At 40.5% G+C, this 18,802-nt stretch overlaps 1 protein-coding gene across 1 annotated transcript in view; it reads left to right on the forward strand.

Moving 5' to 3' along the window:
• PAPLA1 (Phosphatidic Acid Phospholipase A1) overlaps positions 1-18,802 on the forward strand; it is a 98,053-nt gene that overhangs the window by 56,940 nt on the left and 22,311 nt on the right. Inside the window, 1 exon segment of the mRNA XM_028179206.2 lies at positions 15,216-15,791. Within this exon segment, the coding sequence (XP_028035007.2) occupies positions 15,216-15,791 (576 nt within the window).

Consider the following 18,802-nt stretch of genomic DNA (forward strand, 5'->3'; position numbering starts at 1 on the left):
AGACTAGCTTCGCCCCGCGGCATCACCCGCGTTACGACGGGACATAACATCGCGGGACTCAGCTATCAATAATAAAATTTAATGTTTCCGAAGCGAAGCGAGGGCGGGTCGCTAGTTTATAAATATATAATGTGAATTACCCAAAATATAATTGTCAAGTAAGTAGGAAAAAAATCTGCCATCTCATTTTCATAATCAATAACAAATTGCAGTTCCCGAAACGAAGCGAGGGGGGCGCACAGTGGGTCGATTCTATGATTTTAGTGACTTAGGGACCAACTTCGTTTTTTTATAATTTTTTTTATGTAGATAGATAGAGTTCGTTAATCTCAATAATAATTGTTTTGGGCAAAAATTACAAAAACTTTATAGTTTGGTCAGAAAAATGTGTTTTGTGATTTTTTTGTATGGAGCGGGTCACATTAAATTAAATTCCTGCTAAGTACCGCGAGGTCCCGCTTTGAAACTTTATTTCCCTTATACCTTGTCTAGTCTACTATCATTTGATGCTATGAACATGTGCATAAAGTTGCAACTCTGCCCAATAAATGGATCGAAAAAAATTTATAAATACATAGAATAAAAACCTTTTTTTTTTTTTTTCGTAAGTGCTTTTAAGTTAAATTTGATATGGATTAGTAAGTAAAAGCAAGTAATGATACCCATAATTACATAATACCTAACAACAATACATTTAGTAGGTCTCTAATTATGCAATCTCTCTAAATATTATATATTTTGTTTCACCTTTTGATCTTTGGGTCAGAAGACGAAAGAAGATTTCGTAAAATATCCTGATTAGTCGACATTCTACTTCTCATTCTTGAATAACAACTCTCTGTATATTTCCGAAAATCTTTATTGCGAGCTTCCGCTGCCTCTTTCGAGAGTTTACCTACACGAATGGCTCCAAAGTTCTTCATTATTGCATATCACTGCCATGTGCCAACAATTTATGGATACTGGAAGGCATATATAATACCAGGGATATAAATTAACATACAATACTGCAGTATATCTAAAAAATTCGGAAAAATTGGAAACGCGCTCTCCAGATGCAACAGAGTGAAGAATCACGTGAAACCTCTCTATTAAATCTTTACATATTCCTTTATGCGGGCTGTTTCTTCTGCATCCCTGAAAAATCTTCTGACAGTATTGCCATCATTGGTTGTTCTTACTCCTTGCTTGACAACATCTATAAGTAAACCGCATTCCTTTTTAAACGCTTGCTGTATAGCACTTTTTCTGGTTGTTATTTTTTCTTTGTCATCGCCCCTTGCAACTCCATTTCTTGAAGTCCAAACGATAAGACGTAAACAAAAAAAGTGTCATTTAAAAAAATATCTTACAGGAAACTACATACGATGAAAAAATTGTGAAGTAATAAAATTATATTTACCGATATGAAGTAAGCACTCCATGCATCTAATCCAGGCATGTAAAGATGGCATTCCATACTGGAAAATTTCTTCATTATTTTCTCTTTGATAAGCAAGTCACTCCAAAAAACTCTGACGGTTTTGCTTTGCAAATATCACAGACAGCAGAAAATGTTTCTGACAAATATGAGGTTATTTTGCCGTCTATCATCATCATGTGCAATTGATGCTTAACTTCAACTTGTTTGATTTTTTATGGCTGAAGTCTTTCTATTTCTTCTATTATGCTAGCTTTTATAATTGTCACTGTTGACTGCATTTCTTTTGTAAATTTAAACATTATTGGACGGCAATAAAAAGTTGATGAGGGTAGGTCGTTTTCCCAAACAATTGTTCCATAAAATTTCTGAAGCCTTACAGGAACTAAACTGACCATGAAAATAGATGAATCATCAAACTCTGTTTCAGTTTTTTGTTTATAATTACTTTGACCTGGGGCTCTATCAAAGCCTATTTGCTTATAAGCAGTAGCTCTCTTGCAGAGTCCAAATCCGAAGTAATCACATCTAAAAGCCTATATAGCGCCAAGTTTAGTAATGCTTGCATTTTAATAGCAACTCCTTCTTCAGTAATAATTACCTCGTCTTTCCCTGGATAACATTTGGTCTTTTCTTGCTTAATTTTGTATTAAGAAGGGTATAAATCAGACCCATTTTCACTTGCTGCTTCTCTTAGGTTTATATACTGCCACTTAATTTAAGTGAAACTAATATTGCCTCATCGGGAGAATATGTAATACTTTTCACTTTACTTGTACTTAAACACTCCTTAACTTTTTCTAGATCTTCGGGGTGATTTGACAAGTGGTTCATTATTTCTCCTACATCTTCATTTCTAGTTTTTCTCAAACTAGCAATTGTAGTAGCTTTCATTTCATCCGGGGATAACGAAAGCGATTGGTAAATTTGTTCAATGCGTCTTCGTTTTTGCCTGGATCCCAATTCTTCAAAATGTTTTCGAGGTGCAAAAATAGATGTCGAGGCTTCTGTAGTACATTTGAAGGTGGTACATTTTCAACATCTTCAGTATTAGAAATCTCGAGCCTTTCATGTGCAGTGTTGTTAGCTTCAGGTATCATTCCTTCGGGCCAGTTTATTGCACATTCTAACCAATCACATTTTTTTCTTATAAACTGTGCTAACATGCGACTACTTCGTTTCCATATTGCACGTATATTTGAACAAAATTGCGTACAGAATTTTTGGAGCTCAACATTTTTCTCTTCGGTCACGTTTATTTGATTTTGTAGTAATTGAAAGAGTTTTTTATTATCAGACAGCGACTGTAGTTGCTCTCTTAAAATCTTAATTCTAAATTGTTAACAAAATTATCAATTATAATGGAAACAGCAAGATCACAACGACAATCACGAGATGTTAGTAGTAGTACGAATAAACGAACACTAGTTAGTATATAATAAGCATGGTCACTTTATACTTCCAGAGATAAACAAATGCTTACTATATTTTCTACTACCCAGTAATGGCTGCTTAACTAATTATCCTCATTAAATAATGTTAACTATCCTAATAATTAGAGAGATTGCTTAATTAGAGACCTACTAAATGTATTGTTGTTAGGTATTATGTGATTATGGGTATCATTACGTGCTTTTACTTACTAATCCATATCAAATTTAACTTAAAAGCACTTACGAAAAAATATATAAAGGTATTTATTCTATGTATTTATTAAATTTTTTCGATCCATTTATTTGGCAGAGTTGCAACTTTATGCACATGTTCATAGCATCAAATGATAGTAGACTAGACAAGGTATAAGGAAAATAAAGTTTCAAAGCGGGACCTCGCGGTACTTAGCAGGAATTTAATTTAATGTGACCCGCTCCATACAAAAAAATCACAAAACACATTTTTCTGACCAAACTATAAAGTTTTTGTAATTTTTGCCCAAAACCATTATTATTGAGATTAACGAGCTCTATCTATCTACGTAAAAAAAATTGTTAAAAAACAAAGTTGGTCCCTAAGTCACTCAAATCATAGTATCGACCCACTGTGGGGCGGGTCGCTAGTGTTATTTATTATAAGCTTAAGGAGATGGCTTCTTTCCGAAGCTACAGATCATCTGTCTTTGAATTTACTCGTTTAGGTAGAGCTTTCATTTTTGGTTACTGTAAGCTAGACGTGCTTTTGAGCCTATGCGATTCTATCATCCTTCATGCATCTGCCCTCGCATGAATCAGTTTTGCTACCGGACCAGGCTCCTCCTGGCAGGGTCGCCATGTAATGTTGTACTTTGAGAGGTGTTAAAGGAAAACGTCTTCTTGCGTGTATTCTATGTTTAATTATCATATTAATCCTAGTTTACAATTATGAAGAAGCCTATGTTTCTGGGTGGTCCGCCTTATTAGGGGGACATACGAGATTCCACCTATTAGTTATGGTATATACTAAATGCTATGCTATGCTATAATATATAAGTATACACACTTTAGGACGTTGGCTCCTACCCTCTTTTCTAATTGTCTTCGATGATGGTGTCGTTTATGGGGCGACACCAGAGCCGCTATCAAGCCTCAACCAATAAATGCTTGTCCACTATCGTTTTGAACAAGGATCGTGTCATAGCGCTTCCTTCATGGATTGCTCATGCCGGATCCAATCGAAATCATTTCACGTTTTTTGTCGATCAGCATTATTAGCGTCAATACTAAAACGCTTTACACGTTATGTTTCTATTTGCGAATACTTCAGTTTTTGTATCACGATACTTCAATCGACTGTTTATTGGATGTGTCACGCGCGTCTGTTTGTACAGCTTTTTAAATTATTGCATCGTTTACCGATGGTACGGAAAAACTTGGCGAATACGTTAATATTTATAGGTTCGTCGTACATTGCCGCTTCTAATTGTATGTCAATTGATGGGTTATTTTCAACTACCGCAATGATTGGCACCGTTCTCCTCCCAACCTCAGCGGTGATTTGGTCGTTTTCTACATGGCTATACCTTTTGTGGCAGAAGCAAATCTGTATGCTACAATTAGTACTTATATCCATCTATCTTCTATTTATACTAATATTATAAAGAGGAAAGATTTGTTTGTTTGTTTGTTTGTTTCGAATAGGCTCCGAAACTACTGGACCGATTTGAAAAATTATTTTTTCATTAGAAGCCGACATTGTCCGTGATGAACATAAGCTACTTTTTTTTATTTATTTTTTATTTTATTTTTTTTGGTTTCCTGTGTTTTTTAATGTTTCCGAAGCGAAGCGAGGGCGGGTCGCTAGTATATATATAAATTAATTGCTGTTCGTTAGTCTCGCTAAAAGTCGAGAACGGCTGGACCGATATGGCTAATTTTGGTATTGAATTTTTTTTAAATTTTGTGGAAGTCCAGAGAAGTCTTAAAAGGTAGATAAATATGAAAACGCTCAGAATTAAATCAAAATAACCATTTTGTTTTCCCTTTGATGGTCTTCGAAGTCTGCCGGGTCAGCTAGTCTAATATAAAAGCTTTTAAGACTTTAAATTAAAAGCCAGTAATGTAAAGCGAAATTCTGGTCATACAATAATGTCGATTCTTGTGTGTTCTGTATAACCGAAACGGAATAAGGTCGCCAGAGGTGACTTTAAATTAAAATAATTTGTTCAGTATTTTAAGTGCCCATACTCGATGTCATATGTTTGCGTTTATTTGTGCGTTCTGTTTTTCTCTTTTTTTTTTTTCTTTTCTTTTCATTCAATACGAGTTGTTTTTGATTGGTTGTTTGCTTAGAGCGAACACTGTTTGTGTATGTGTGTGTTTGTGTGTGTTAGGGCCGGTCGTGTCTGGTGCAGTGGTGTCTATAACTTTAGTAATAACTGGGAGAACAAATTCACGTACGGTCATCCGGGGCGAATTTAGGATGCTCCGTTTTTATGGGTACCTTTTTTCCCTACCTAAGCTGATAGCCTTGGGAAGCTATTTCAGCTTCTGTTTGACGTGTAGGTGAGCTCACGGGGCTCAAATCGGAGTGTTGCTAACACTGGCTCTAGCAAGAGTAGTGCTTCGAAGGATCTACTAACGGATCGGAAACGCGACCCACTGAGAAGATCCGGCGAGAAACTTAGTGGGCTGTGTCTATGGGGTGATTTATTCTTCGAGCCCTTCGTCGCAAGCGACGGGTTCGGCGAGTTCGGTGCTTGAGGTACCTAAAAGCACCGTTAATGGATCAGGAGGATCCGTAATGACGTGTTTAAGACATGGGTACCAGAGACTGATAAACATACTTATATATAATTAAATATATGCACATATAAATACATTCTTCGACAAAGAGTGGAAGTGCCACCTACAGGTTTTTTCTGTAGTTCATTTGTATTTTTTTAATTTTATATTTCCAAACGTTTCATGTGACCATGAATTATCATGTCCTTGAGTATGTAAAGTGTTCAACCAGTCGGTTTTTTCTTATTGCTTAGATGTGTGGACAAGCTCACAGTCCACCTGGTGTTAAGTGGTTACTGGAGCCCATACACATCTACATGGTAAATGCGCCACTCACCTTGAGATATAAGTTCTAAGGTCTCAGTATAGTTACAACAGCTGCCCCACCCTTCAAACCGAAACGCATTACTGCTTCACGGCAGAAATAGGTAGGGCGGCACCAAGTCGTGCGGACTCACAAGAGGTCCTACCACCAGTAATTACGCAAATTATAATTTTTGCGGGTTTCATTTTTATTACACTATGTTATTCCTTCACCGTGGAAGTCAATCGTGAACATTTGTAAAGTACGTATTTCATTAGAAAAATTGGTACCCGCTAGCGGGATTCGAACACCGGTGCATCGCTAGATACGAATGCACCGGATGTCTTATCCTTTAGGCTACGACGACTTCATTCAGCATTCAGAGAATCGTTATTAAATCGATGTGTTTCGAAATCGATTTGATCATGAATCGATACGCTTGAATTCTTGCATAACCTCATTATCCGTGTACATTTGGTAATTGTAAGACAGTTGACACATGTAGGAAAGATCACGTTTATTTTTTCTTAAATCACACCGAGCCCAATACAATGAGTGTTCCTCTTATCTATTGGTCAATCGTGTACGAATAGGCTTATCTGTCACGCCTAGCATTCCTTTCAAATCTTGTTTAATTAGTCATTTAAACTGGTTTGCGGCCTAAAATCTAGTGGCGGTCGTTGTTTTCAATTAATTTTCTGTTTAACCCTTTGACTGTCCATTTTTTTTTCCTACCTAAGCTGATTGTCTATAGAGGCCATGTCAGCGTCACCGGACTAGTAGGTGAGCTCGCGGCGATCAAACTTGACGATGTTGCTAACACTAGCCGTAGCAAGAGCAGTGCTTCGCAGAATCTACCACCGGATCGGAAACGCGACCCGCTGAGAAGATCCGGCGAGAAACTCAGTGGGCTGTGTCTGTGGATTAATTTACTCGCCGAGCCCTTCGTCAGGTTCGACGCGAACGATGACCGGTGCTTGGGGTGACTATCAAGTGGGAGTTAATGACGAAAGGAAACATTTTCTACTGAGTTGGTCTAATTGTTCAGTAGACCGACGGTACGAATGTTGTTGTTCGGAACTTGTATACAGGCCGACTGGTTGAAAACTGTACATACTCAAGGATATCATCATTCATGGTTTGAAAATATAAAAAAATTAAAAAAATACAAATGAGCTACAGAAAAAATCCGTGGGTTGGACCTGTAGGTGGTAGGACCACTTGTGAGTCCGCACGGGTAGGTATCATCGCTCTGCCTATTTCTGCCGCGAAGCAGTTATGCGCTTCGGTTTTAAAAGTGGGGCAGCTGTTGTAACTATACTGAGGCCTTAGAACTTAGATCTCAAGGTAGGTGGCGCATTTACGTTGCAGATGTCTATGGGCTCCAGTAACCACTTAACACCAGGGGGGCTGTGAGCTCGTCCACCCATCTATGCAATAATAATTTTAAAAAAAACGCTCCTACTAGCGAATCGTAGACATGGTTAATACTCATGTCGATAATGTGAAAATGCAAGTCAACCTAATTGCCACAGAACGCATAATGTTGTGAATTATTTCTGTGTGTAAAGAAACGTAAACATTGTTCTTGAAGTGATAACTTCTTATGGGAGGCCAGACCGCTTCGTTACGTACCGCGTTACGGCGCCAGTCTGTCTATCTTCCCTTTCACTCACGCATACGGCAGCGGTGCTGAGAATGTATCTATGTAACTCCTAACTGTTTATATATCATTCTCAATTTACGTTACAATTTCCCTTAAATTACCATATGGTTACGCGCTGGGGTTCGGGATAAATAAAATTCCACCGGAGTATAAATTAAAACTGTATTAGCACTTAGAACACTTAAAACACTTCACAAACTCTCAATTCAGTTCTTCATTTCGCTTCCGGTAATCCGTTCAATGTTTCGTTTAGAGTAGTTCCGATTACTAACTAACTGCGTGCCGTATCTCCAACGCTTTTATAGTCGAGTCGAAATCCCTACAATCGTCGAGAATATTCCACAAAAATCTAGCATTGTGTTTCCGCTATCTGACAATAGATGGCGTTGTACTTCTCGAGCGTTCTAGATGCTACTAGATCCTTCGATACTCGTTTGACTATTCGGCGATAGATGGCGTTACTCTTACCGGCGTAACATTAATATACATAAAATTTAAGTAATAACCTAAGCTTTTTCTCAAGTTAAACAATTTCAACATTAAACAATTCAACTTAGATTAGTTTAAGTTATCACTTCTGTTGGGTTTCCCGAGACGCATACCTTTTTTTTTTAGTCATTTTGACAGTAATTTTGACTTCAGTTTGATATTCAACAAGTCGACGAATAACACCTTTTGTCGTCGTAATGTTAAAGTACTCTGAGTTAATTACCTTTAAAAATATTTAATAACATAAAAAATACATGTGTGCAATTAACACGTGCTAGAAGTGAAACCTTCAAAAATTTTGGCCTCAAGATAATGAGACACATGTAAAATTTCGGGAAGAGGATAATTGTAAGTTTTGGTAATGATTATAGTGATAAAAAAGTTTGATAATTATTTTATTCATATAATATACAATGTAAATCAGAATGTATTAAGTACGAATATTAGGTACGAAGCAGAGCACAAAGAGAACCACGAATATAAGAAACACTATATAATGCTTGCTATCTCGTTTTCTCCCACGTTAAATCTTATGAATGTATGTGTCTGTCTCTTGTTACTGTCGCTTTTTCGTTTCATCGACTTTCAAATCACAACGATTCTAAAGAAGTTTTCACTTCAAAAATATTGTTTCATACGAAAATTTATTGAACAACATTCATTATGTCATTCTGCATAAACCCGTCCACTAGTACTACGGGTCTCTAAGGAAGTGTTATTTCCATTTGGCTCGCTCGTTCGTGGTTCGATAAGTTTTTGTCTTTCCTTTTGATCGCGTATCTATTATATTATCGGATGTTGTCAAAATTAAAAACAACAAAAAAAAAAACATCACGGAATTGATTTTGGAAGCGACGCGACGCGACGCACGCAATGAGTGAGAAGTTTTGACTTGACTTTTTTTTTTTGTATAGTTTATCTTGTAATATGGATAACGTGCTTGAATGAATAATTCAAGAATTTTTAAGAAATGACGTCAGATTATTGACAACTTCGTTTTTTTTTTTCATAGTCGGTTAGTTTTTTGACAGCGACTAGCTATAGACTGTAGATTGCTATCGAATAATGTTTAATGGTGGCTTTTAAAAAAAAGAAATGAATATACAATCAATTTTGCGTTAGAAATGGCGGAGCGATGATCATGTTATTCGTGAAGATGAAAATTGAAATGTAACAAACTATCAGACCTCAAGATCGTTCTGTGTGAAATGAAAAATCGTAGAGTTAGACGAGCGAATTGATCCACAGACACAGCCCACTGAGTTTCTCGCCGGATCTTCTCAGTGAGTCGCGATTCCGATCCGGTGGTAGATTCTGTGAAGCACTGCTCTTGTTAGGACTAGTGTTAGCAAAATCTCTCAGGTCGAGCCCGTGAGCTCACCTACCCGTCTGGTGTAGCTGGAATAGCCCCTTAGGCTACCAGCGAATAGGTAGGGAAATAAATAAAATGAAAAATTAAAGTCAAGATATGTTTATTTATTACCCTTGTAGGCAGATGACTCAAGTTGTAACTATACTTGAGACCTTAGATGGGTGGACGAGCTCACAGCCCACCTGGTGTTAAGTGGTTACTGGAGCCCATAGACATCCACAACGTAAATGCGTTACCCACCTTGAGATATAAGTTCTAAGGTCTCACGTATAGTTACAACGGCTGCCCCACTCTTCAAACCGAAACGCATTACTGCTTCACAGCAGAAATAGGCAGGGTGGCGGTACCTACCTGCACGGACTCACAAGAGGTCCTACCACCAGTAATTTAAAAGCACGACTATCTCAAGGTGGGTGGCGCATTTACGTTGTAGATGTCTATGGGCTCCAGTAACCACTTAACCCCAGGTGGTCTGTGAGCTCGTCCACCCATCGAAGCAATAAACAAAAATGCCCCCAGCCCAGCTGGATAACGAATGTTTCATAAGGTGTACCGATAACCCCCTATTGGAATTATTATAATTATTATAAATGTCGTCATAATGTCTATAGCCTTTCATATTGGGTCACAAATGGTGTGCAGAGATTTTGCAGCTGATTTCATAAAAAGAGAATCCACGCTCCGCGAGTAGATGTCTCTTATTTATTTGATCTCCGCGAAGTCGTCGACTTTGATCTTAGTCAAGTTCGACTTGTAATAACCTCGTTTGGAAGTCACAGTCGGAATATGTTGCAGATATTACGTTCCATTGTTGTTGTATATAATAAAGATCGATTTTTTTTAATTTTTTTATTGTTTATATGGCTAGACGAGCTCTCAGCCCATCTGGTGTGAAGTGGTTACTGGAGCCCATAGACATCTACGACGTAAATGCGCCACCAACCTTGAGATATAAGTTCTAAGGTCTCAGTATAGTTACAACGGCTACCCCACCCTTGAAACCAGCTGGAGTCATGGTCCAGACGGCTGGCTGATCCTTCGGCTGGTCGTAGGACCGTCGAGGCGATTCGCCCGGTCCTTGTGGATTGGGTGAATCGTGACAGAGGACGCCTCACTTTCCGGCTCACGCAGGTGCTCACTGGGCATGGTTGTTTCGGTGAGTTCCTGCACCGGATCACAGCCGAGCCGACGGCAGAGTGCCACCATTGTGGTTGCGACTTGGACACGGCAGAGCATACGCTCGTCGCCTGCCCCGCATGAGAGGGGTGGCGCCGTGTCCTCGTCGGAAAAAATAGGAACCGACTTGTCGTTGCCGAGTGTTGTGGCATCGATGCTCGGCGACGACGAGTCGTGGAAGGCGATGCTCGACTTCTGCGAGTGCACCATCACGCAGAAGGAGGCGGCGGGGCGCGTGAGAGACGCACAATCCCGCCGCCGTCGAGCGGGGGCCAGGTAGGCGGATTTCGCCCAAGCCCTGGCCCTCTTAAGTGTTTCGGGTCCCCCTCACATGTCGGTCTGGGGACCGGCGAGGGGGGCCTAAGAAGACGACGTGCAAGCTGCTCTGCACGCGTTTTACGCAAGAGCATCCGGGTGATGTAAGGCCGGCTATCCTCGACCCACGCTGATTCTGGCCCAGCGGGGTATTCCGTTGGGTAACCCACTCTAACCGGCGCCATCTAGGCGGGCTTCGGACAGTCGGCCGACCGAGAGGGCTGGTGGTCGTGGCGCCGACGACCGCCAGTCCGGCGTCCCGAGGGGGAGGGTGATGGGAGAGATGTGCTCCGCACTATACGCTTCACTTTCCCCCCTTTGCCTTGTCATGAGTTCTGTCTCATGCGAGGTTTGGACGTTGGTTGTTGAGTGACAGGAGGTTTTAGTCAGTTCGACTCTGACATACCCCGCCCAGTATCCCCAGAAAAGGGCGGAAGTCCGGCGATTTCCTACTGACCAAAAAAAAAAAAAACCCTTGAAACCAAAACGCATTACTGGTTTACGGCAGAAATAGGCAGGGTGGTGATACCTACCAGTGCGAACTCGCAAGAGGGCCTACCACCAGTAATTACGCAAATTATAATTTGCGTGGGTTTGATTTTTATTACACGATGTTATTCCTTCACCGTGGAAGTCAATCGTGAACATTTGTGAAGTACGTATTTCATTAGAAAAATTGGTATCCGCCTGCGGGATTCGAACACCGGTGCATCGCTACATACGAATGCACCGGACGTCTTATCCTTTAGGCCACGACGACTTCGCGTTGAGGATACCAGAAGAAATTGAAAATTTTAACAGAACGGATTCGCACTTGACCAACTTGCTCTACCGTCTTAACAATGGACTGTGGTTTGCGATGTGTTGTGTCATACCGAAATACACGGTTGTTGGTGTGGACATTCTGTTTGTTCGTATGGTTCGTACCATTAGATTAGGCAATTTGTTACTTAAAAACAACACCGCTGTTTTGCGCTAAAGTTCAATGTAAATAATTATTCTAGTTACTTTACAATTACGATAATGTTTTTTTTATTGCCCTTGTAGGCAGACGTGCCTACGGCCCACCTGATAGTGAGTGGTTGCCGTCGCCCATGGACTCTAGCAATGCCAGGGGGAGAGCCAACCCTCTGCCTACCGTTAAGAACTCTCCACAAGTCTCGTTTGAAGAAGGACATGTCATAGCGCTCGGGGAACACCGTGGAGGGGAGCTCATTCCAAAGCCGGATGGTACGCGGCAAAAAAGACCTCTGGAAGCGCACTGTGGATTACCGCATTCGCTCCAGGTAGTATGGACGAACCCTACTCCGGCGGCGGGCGGTGCGATGATAAAAACGAGATGATGGAATTAATGAGATTTTGCTTAACTTTGTTGAACCTACCTATTTGCTGGTAGCCTAGGGGGCTATTACCGCTACGCCCGGATGAGTAGGTGAGCTCACGGGATTAACCTGAGAGAATTTGCTAACACTAGCTCTAGCTAGAGCAGTACTTAACAGAATCTACGACCGGATCGGAATCGCGACCCACTGAGAAGATCCGGCGAGAAACTCAGTGGGCTGTGTCTGTGGGTTAGTTCGTTCGTCGTAACTCTTGGACGGTGACCGTGGATTTTACTGTAAACCAATCGAGAGCCAGATAGTAGTATTAGTAAAGCTCATCATTAAGGAATAAGTTGTAGCTGTCGTTTCGTTGGCCACAAATGACGTCACACAATGAAGGTGCGTTCGGTCGAGTATTCCGTAATTTGTGCGGTATTTTCGGGAATAAAATAGATGGTTCCCTTAAGGTCGTTAAAAGGTTGCGGTTGTTTATCCATCGATTTTAATCGTGGCGCTTTAGACATCGTTGAGAATACTGGGCACTGAATCTTATCCAGGGTAAGCGTCCGTCGCCTATTTCTGTCGTGAAGCAGTAATGCGTTTCGGTTCGAAGTGCTTTAAGTGCTTTCTAAGTGTTGAATACAGTTTTTAGTTGTACTTTGGTGGAATTTTATTTATCCCGAATCCCAGCACGTAACAATGTTATTGGCTTACTATATGGCTTACTTACTATGCTATACTATATGACAATATAGAATAACGTAGTCCGAAAGCAGCTTAATAGTGGAATAATAATATACATGAGGTTCTCAAGAGATTTGCATTTATGCCCCGAGCAGAGAACTAACTGGTTTTAAACATTCTGAACGTAAATAATATAATTATTACGTTGAAGTTGCTAATTTAGTATTGCAGTCGCATTCACGTACTAATATTAGCGCTTAGAAAATGTACTTTGTTTGTTATTGCTACGCGCTGGAGCTCGGGATGAATAAAACTGTAACCGAAATACAAATTAAAACTCGTATTTTTTTTACACGCTTCATATTAGCCTCACTTGTATGTATGTTTGTAACTGACTCCTTTAGACGCTATTTTGACCCACTTTAAACGGCCAGATTTCACTCAAACCTTTTAGATTTATCGAGGACCGATGACAATACACTGATTTGATAAGATTATTCCATTATACAATTTGCAAAAAAAAATTAACTAAAAAATGAAAAATAAATAATAGTTTAAAAAACTAAAAAACACGCTTTATATAAAATTCAACAACAAAATTGAAAATAAATTTTAATAAATTGAAATTGAAAATAGTGTAAAAAAAAAATATTTTATTATAAAAAAGCGTAGGGTGCATGGTGTTATCGCTACATAGTATAAAACAAAGTCGCTTTCTCTGTCCCTATGTATGCTTAAATCTTTCAAACTACGCAACGGATTTTGATGCGGTTTTTTTAATAGATAGAGTGATTGAAGAGGAAGGTTTATATGTATAATAACATCCATTAAGTAGTGGAGAAATCAATAATAAATTACAGTTTCCGAAGCGAAGCGAGGGCGGGTCGCTAGTTAGTTATAAATATTTGTTGTAATATCTGACAGATATGAGTAGAAGAGTTATTATTTCAATAATATCTTAAAAATTTCAATTTGAATTTATTAAAATTTATTTTCAATTTTTTAGTTGAATTTTATATAAAGTGTGTTTTTTAGTTTTTTTAAACTATTATTTATTTTTTCTTCCCTACCTATTCTAGGGGTTATTCTAGATTCACCGAACTAGTAGGTGAGCTCACGGGGCTCAAACCGGGAATGTTGCTAACACTGGCCCTAACAAGAGCAGTGCTTCGCAGAATCTACCACCGGAACGGAAACGCGACCCACTGAGTAGATCCGGCGAGAAACTCAGGGGGCTGTGTCTGTGGGTTAGAAAAACTCAATTTAACCCTTAAACGCTTATGGCAAGGCACAATTTACAATCCGCAATTCATTTCTTCCGTTTTGATCGCGTAAAAGCTAATTCAAATTTGTATGGAGTTAGAACAGCTTCCCTTCGTTTGCCGCTAGGGGCGCTGTTCCAACTCCATACAAATTTGAGTTAACTTTTACGCCATGGAGAACGTTAAAAAGCTCGCATTGAGCACACTGACCAGACCTCGCAATATTGAAACCAGAGATTCTGCGAATACTGAAAACAGATTCACACATTTAGTCCTACATGTCTTTCTTGCGTAGTCGACTGCATTAATGGATGCATTTTTCAGCTGCTACATACGAGAATGGTCGAATTATAAATACTCTTTTCGGTTTAACTTTAACATCATAATCATGAAGACACGTTATTGAATTGACAAAAAATCGCCCCTAAAGTCGCGAATTGCCGCTTCCAAAATAATCCCAAAATAACCCAAATAATATCCCAAAATAATAACGTTAAAAAACTCGTACGAAGCTCACAGGTGATCCGTTCGCTGTTTCGCTTCGATTAGATCCGATTACTAACTGCCTTCGCGTCATCTCTGCAATACTTTTATAGTCGACACGACAAGTCTACAATTATCGAGAACATTCCCGGTAGTACTAGTCGATTTTTTTTTTATGGCTCACATTGGTGGACGACCTCTCAGCCAACCTGGTGTTAAGTGGTCACTGGAGCCCATAGACATCTACAAAGTAAATGCCGCCACCTACCTTGAGATATGAGTTGTAAGGTCTCAGTATAGTTACAACGGCTACCCCGCCCTTCAAACCGAAACGCAGTAATCACGCAAATTATAATTTTGCGGGTTTATTGCACGATGTTATTCCTCCACCGTGGAAGTCAATCATGAACAGTTGTTGACTGCTGCTTTGAGCAGCCGTCACCAAAAACACAAAGCATTGATAAAGAAGAACGTCGAAGATACCAGACCCCAGCAAGACCTAACTCTTCTATTTTTTGTTTTCCAGAACGAAAAGCGCCCGAAACTCGCAGCACCGGTCATGATCACGAAGACATATCATCGGGGGACACGAATAAGTACCGGCCGGTTGAATACGCGACGCTGCACGAGAACCGGACGGATCAAGACGCCCTGAGCGCGGCAACTTCGAAAGCCGACGACGAGTTCGACGTCAGCGTATACTTTGCTAGGCTGCAAGGCACCAAATACATCAGCGCCCCCCTCCACATCGACGGCATACCCAGAGACGGAAACGCCGCTATAGGAACCGCCGAGGAGAACCTGGAGGAGATAAATTTAAACGAGCCTGATAAACCGCAGGATTCGCAGCAGAGTCTGACTTCGGATCTTGCGCAGAATCTGTCGCAGCTGCCGAACGTCTTGCCGCACGTGGCGAGCGCGGTCTTCAGCTCGTTCTCCAGTATGCTGAATCTGAAGAGCAGCAGGGAGCAGACGCCCGAGAACTTGAAGCCCAGTTGGGGGGGATCGGTGGTGCGCGAATCGGAAACGACGGCCCCCAGTCTTAGGGGCGTAGAGGACGCTAAGAACGTCGCGCCCCCACCCAAGGAGCCACCGATTGGCGGTAAGTGATTTTGACTTATGTTCAATATATTATAGATCTGTCTATTGCATGCACCCATGGCCTGACTGATAAGGCACTCGGTGCTGCTATGCGCTGGGCCGTGGTTCGAATCCCACACACACAGACCTTTTTTTTTATATATCGATGTGTGAAAAGCTATTTGGTTGAAGCGACGTTTTGCTTAATAAGCGATTATCTTTGTAATTAAAGGTCCGTTTTATTTGGTATTCTTTGCTTTAGTTCTTTACTGGTGGTAGGACGTCTTGTGAGTCCGCACGAGTAGGCACCACCGCCCTGCCTATTTCTGCCGTGAAGCAGTAATGCGTTTCGACCCCATACGATGACCGGACCCCAACGACCCAACTCGATACGTTTTTATGCTAAAAATTGTTTCAACCGACAATACAAGCTTTCCCAAAGTAAAGATGGCGCCTTGACCACGCTCAAGACAAACGCTCTCCTCTGAGTGGTCGCTGCCTACGTGAATTTACAGTTTTGATACTTTTTATAACAATTTATTTTTATAAAAGACTAGCTGACCCGGCAGACTTCGTAGTGCCTCAAATAAATAAAAAACCTAAACTTTTGTATAAAATAAACTTAAAACAAACAAAAGGAATCCGTCCGACGGGGAACACATCAAAGGAAAAACAAAATTGTTATTTTTATTTAATTTTCTCGAGTTTTATCGAGACTAACGAACAGCAATTCATTTTTATATTTATACAGATTTTAAAGCTATAGAAAAACGTAACAAACAAAATAAAATAAAATTAGAATTTTTTTTATTTTTTTTATTTTTATTGCTTAGGTGGGTGGACGAGCTCACAGCCCACCTGGTGTAAAGTGGTTACTGGAGCCCATGGACATCTACAACGTAAATGCGCCACCCACCTTGAGATATAAGTTCTAAGATCTCAGTATAGTTACAACGGCTGCCCCACCCTTCAAACCGAAACGCATTATTGCTTCACGGCAGAAATAGGCAAGACGGTGGTACCTACCCGCGCGGACTCACAAGAGGTCCTACCACCAGTGAAGAAAGAAAAGAAAAATTAGAAATTATAAAAGTAATTACCGTAAACGGAAAAATAATAGTCATAAGCATTATGCATGTAAACAAGAATGAACTCGACTCATTGCTTCCATTGAAATATATTTATATGTTATAAAACCCATAATAATCATCTATCAGTTGACCGTCAACTGTATCATCGCTACGCGTGCGTGGATTCATAAAGGAATATTGTATTTTGCATTCAATGATTTGCTTTTGTGGTGTGTGTAGGGGAATCACGCAACGTAATCTTGGTTAGATACGAACAGGAAAATTAATAACTTGAAGTGGCTTTCTATATATTAATTTTTTCCTATCTATTTATTATTAATAATTTTATATTATTATTTAATATTTATTATTATTTATTTATTTAACCTTGAGGGGTTGCGTCAGCTTAACCGGGCGACTAGGTGAGCTCACGGGTTCTAACTTGATGACGTTGCTAACACTAGCCCTAGCAAGAGTAGTGCTTCACTGAATTTACCACCGGATCTGAAACGCGAACCTCTAAACGTTGCTAACACTGGCCCTAGCAAGAGTAGTGCTTCGCTGAATCTACCACCGGATCTGAAATGCGAACCTCTAACGTTGCTAACACTGGCCCTAGCAAGAGCAGTGCTTCGCAGAATCTACCGCCGGATCTGAAACACGACCCTCTAACGTTGCTAACACTGGCCCTAGCAAGAGCAGTGCTTCGCAGAATCTACCGCCGGATCTGAAACACGACCCTCTAACGTTGCTAACACTGGCCCTAGCAAGAGCAGTGCTTCGCTGAATCTACCACCGGATCTGAAACGCGAACCTCTAAACGTTGCTAACACTGGCCCTAGCAAGAGTAGTGCTTCGCTGAATCTACCACCGGATCTGAAACGCGACCCTCTAACCTTGCTAACACTGGCCCTAGCAAGAGCAGTGCTTCGCTGACTCTACCACCGGATCTGAAACGCGAACCTCTAAACGTTGCTAACACTGGCCCTAGCAAGAGCAGTGCTTCGCTGAATCTAACACCGGATCGGAAACGCAATCCTCTAAAGTTGCTAACACTGGCCCTAGCAAGAGCAGTGCTTCGCTGAATCTACCACCGGATCTGAAACGCGATCCTCTAAAGTTGCTAACACTGGCCCTAGCAAGAGCAGTGCTTCGCTGAATCTACCACCGGATCTGAAACGCGATCCTCTAAAGTTGCTAACACTGACCCTAGCAAGAGCAGTGCTTCGCTGAATCTACCACCGGATCTGAAACGCGATCCTCTAAAGTTGCTAACACTGGCCCTAGCAAGAGCAGTGCTTCGCTGAATCTACCACCGGATCTGAAACGCTACCCTCTAACATTAATGCCTAAATACAAAAAAAATGGAAAATTAGAGAAAGTTTAAACTCATTAAATCGTTACTTTTTTGGTCGCAAAATTTAAAACGACCCATCTACGGTGTTATAGGAGGATTATAATGACATGGTATATTTCAGAATGAATAAACAATAAAAGACTTAATTGCGTTTTCTGTTAGGTATATAATAAGAAAACAACATTTAAAGCTCTTAATGTCTTTTAAAATTAATATTAAAAATAGCGAGCCGCCCTCGGTTCGCTTCGGAAACGTTAAATTTTATTATTGATGATAGCTGAGTCACGCGATGTTACCCACGGGAGACGCCGCGAGCCCAAGGTAGTCTTTTTTTATTTTATTTTTATTGCATAGATGGGTGGACGAGCTCACAGCCCACCTGGTGTTAAGTGGTTACTGGAGCCCATAGACATCCACAACGTAAATGCGCCACCCACCTTGAGATATAGGTTCTAAGCTCTCAAGTAAGTTACAACGGCTGCCCCACCCTACGAACCGAAACGCATTACGGCTTCACGGCAGAAATAGGCAGAGTGGTGGTACCCACCCGCGCGGACTCACAAGAGGTCCTACCACCAGTAAAAAAAAGTAGCCTAAATTATTCAA

Source organism: Bombyx mandarina, chromosome 11, assembly GCF_030267445.1.
Source record: "Bombyx mandarina strain Sakado chromosome 11, ASM3026744v2".
NCBI lineage: Eukaryota > Metazoa > Arthropoda > Insecta > Lepidoptera > Bombycidae > Bombyx > Bombyx mandarina.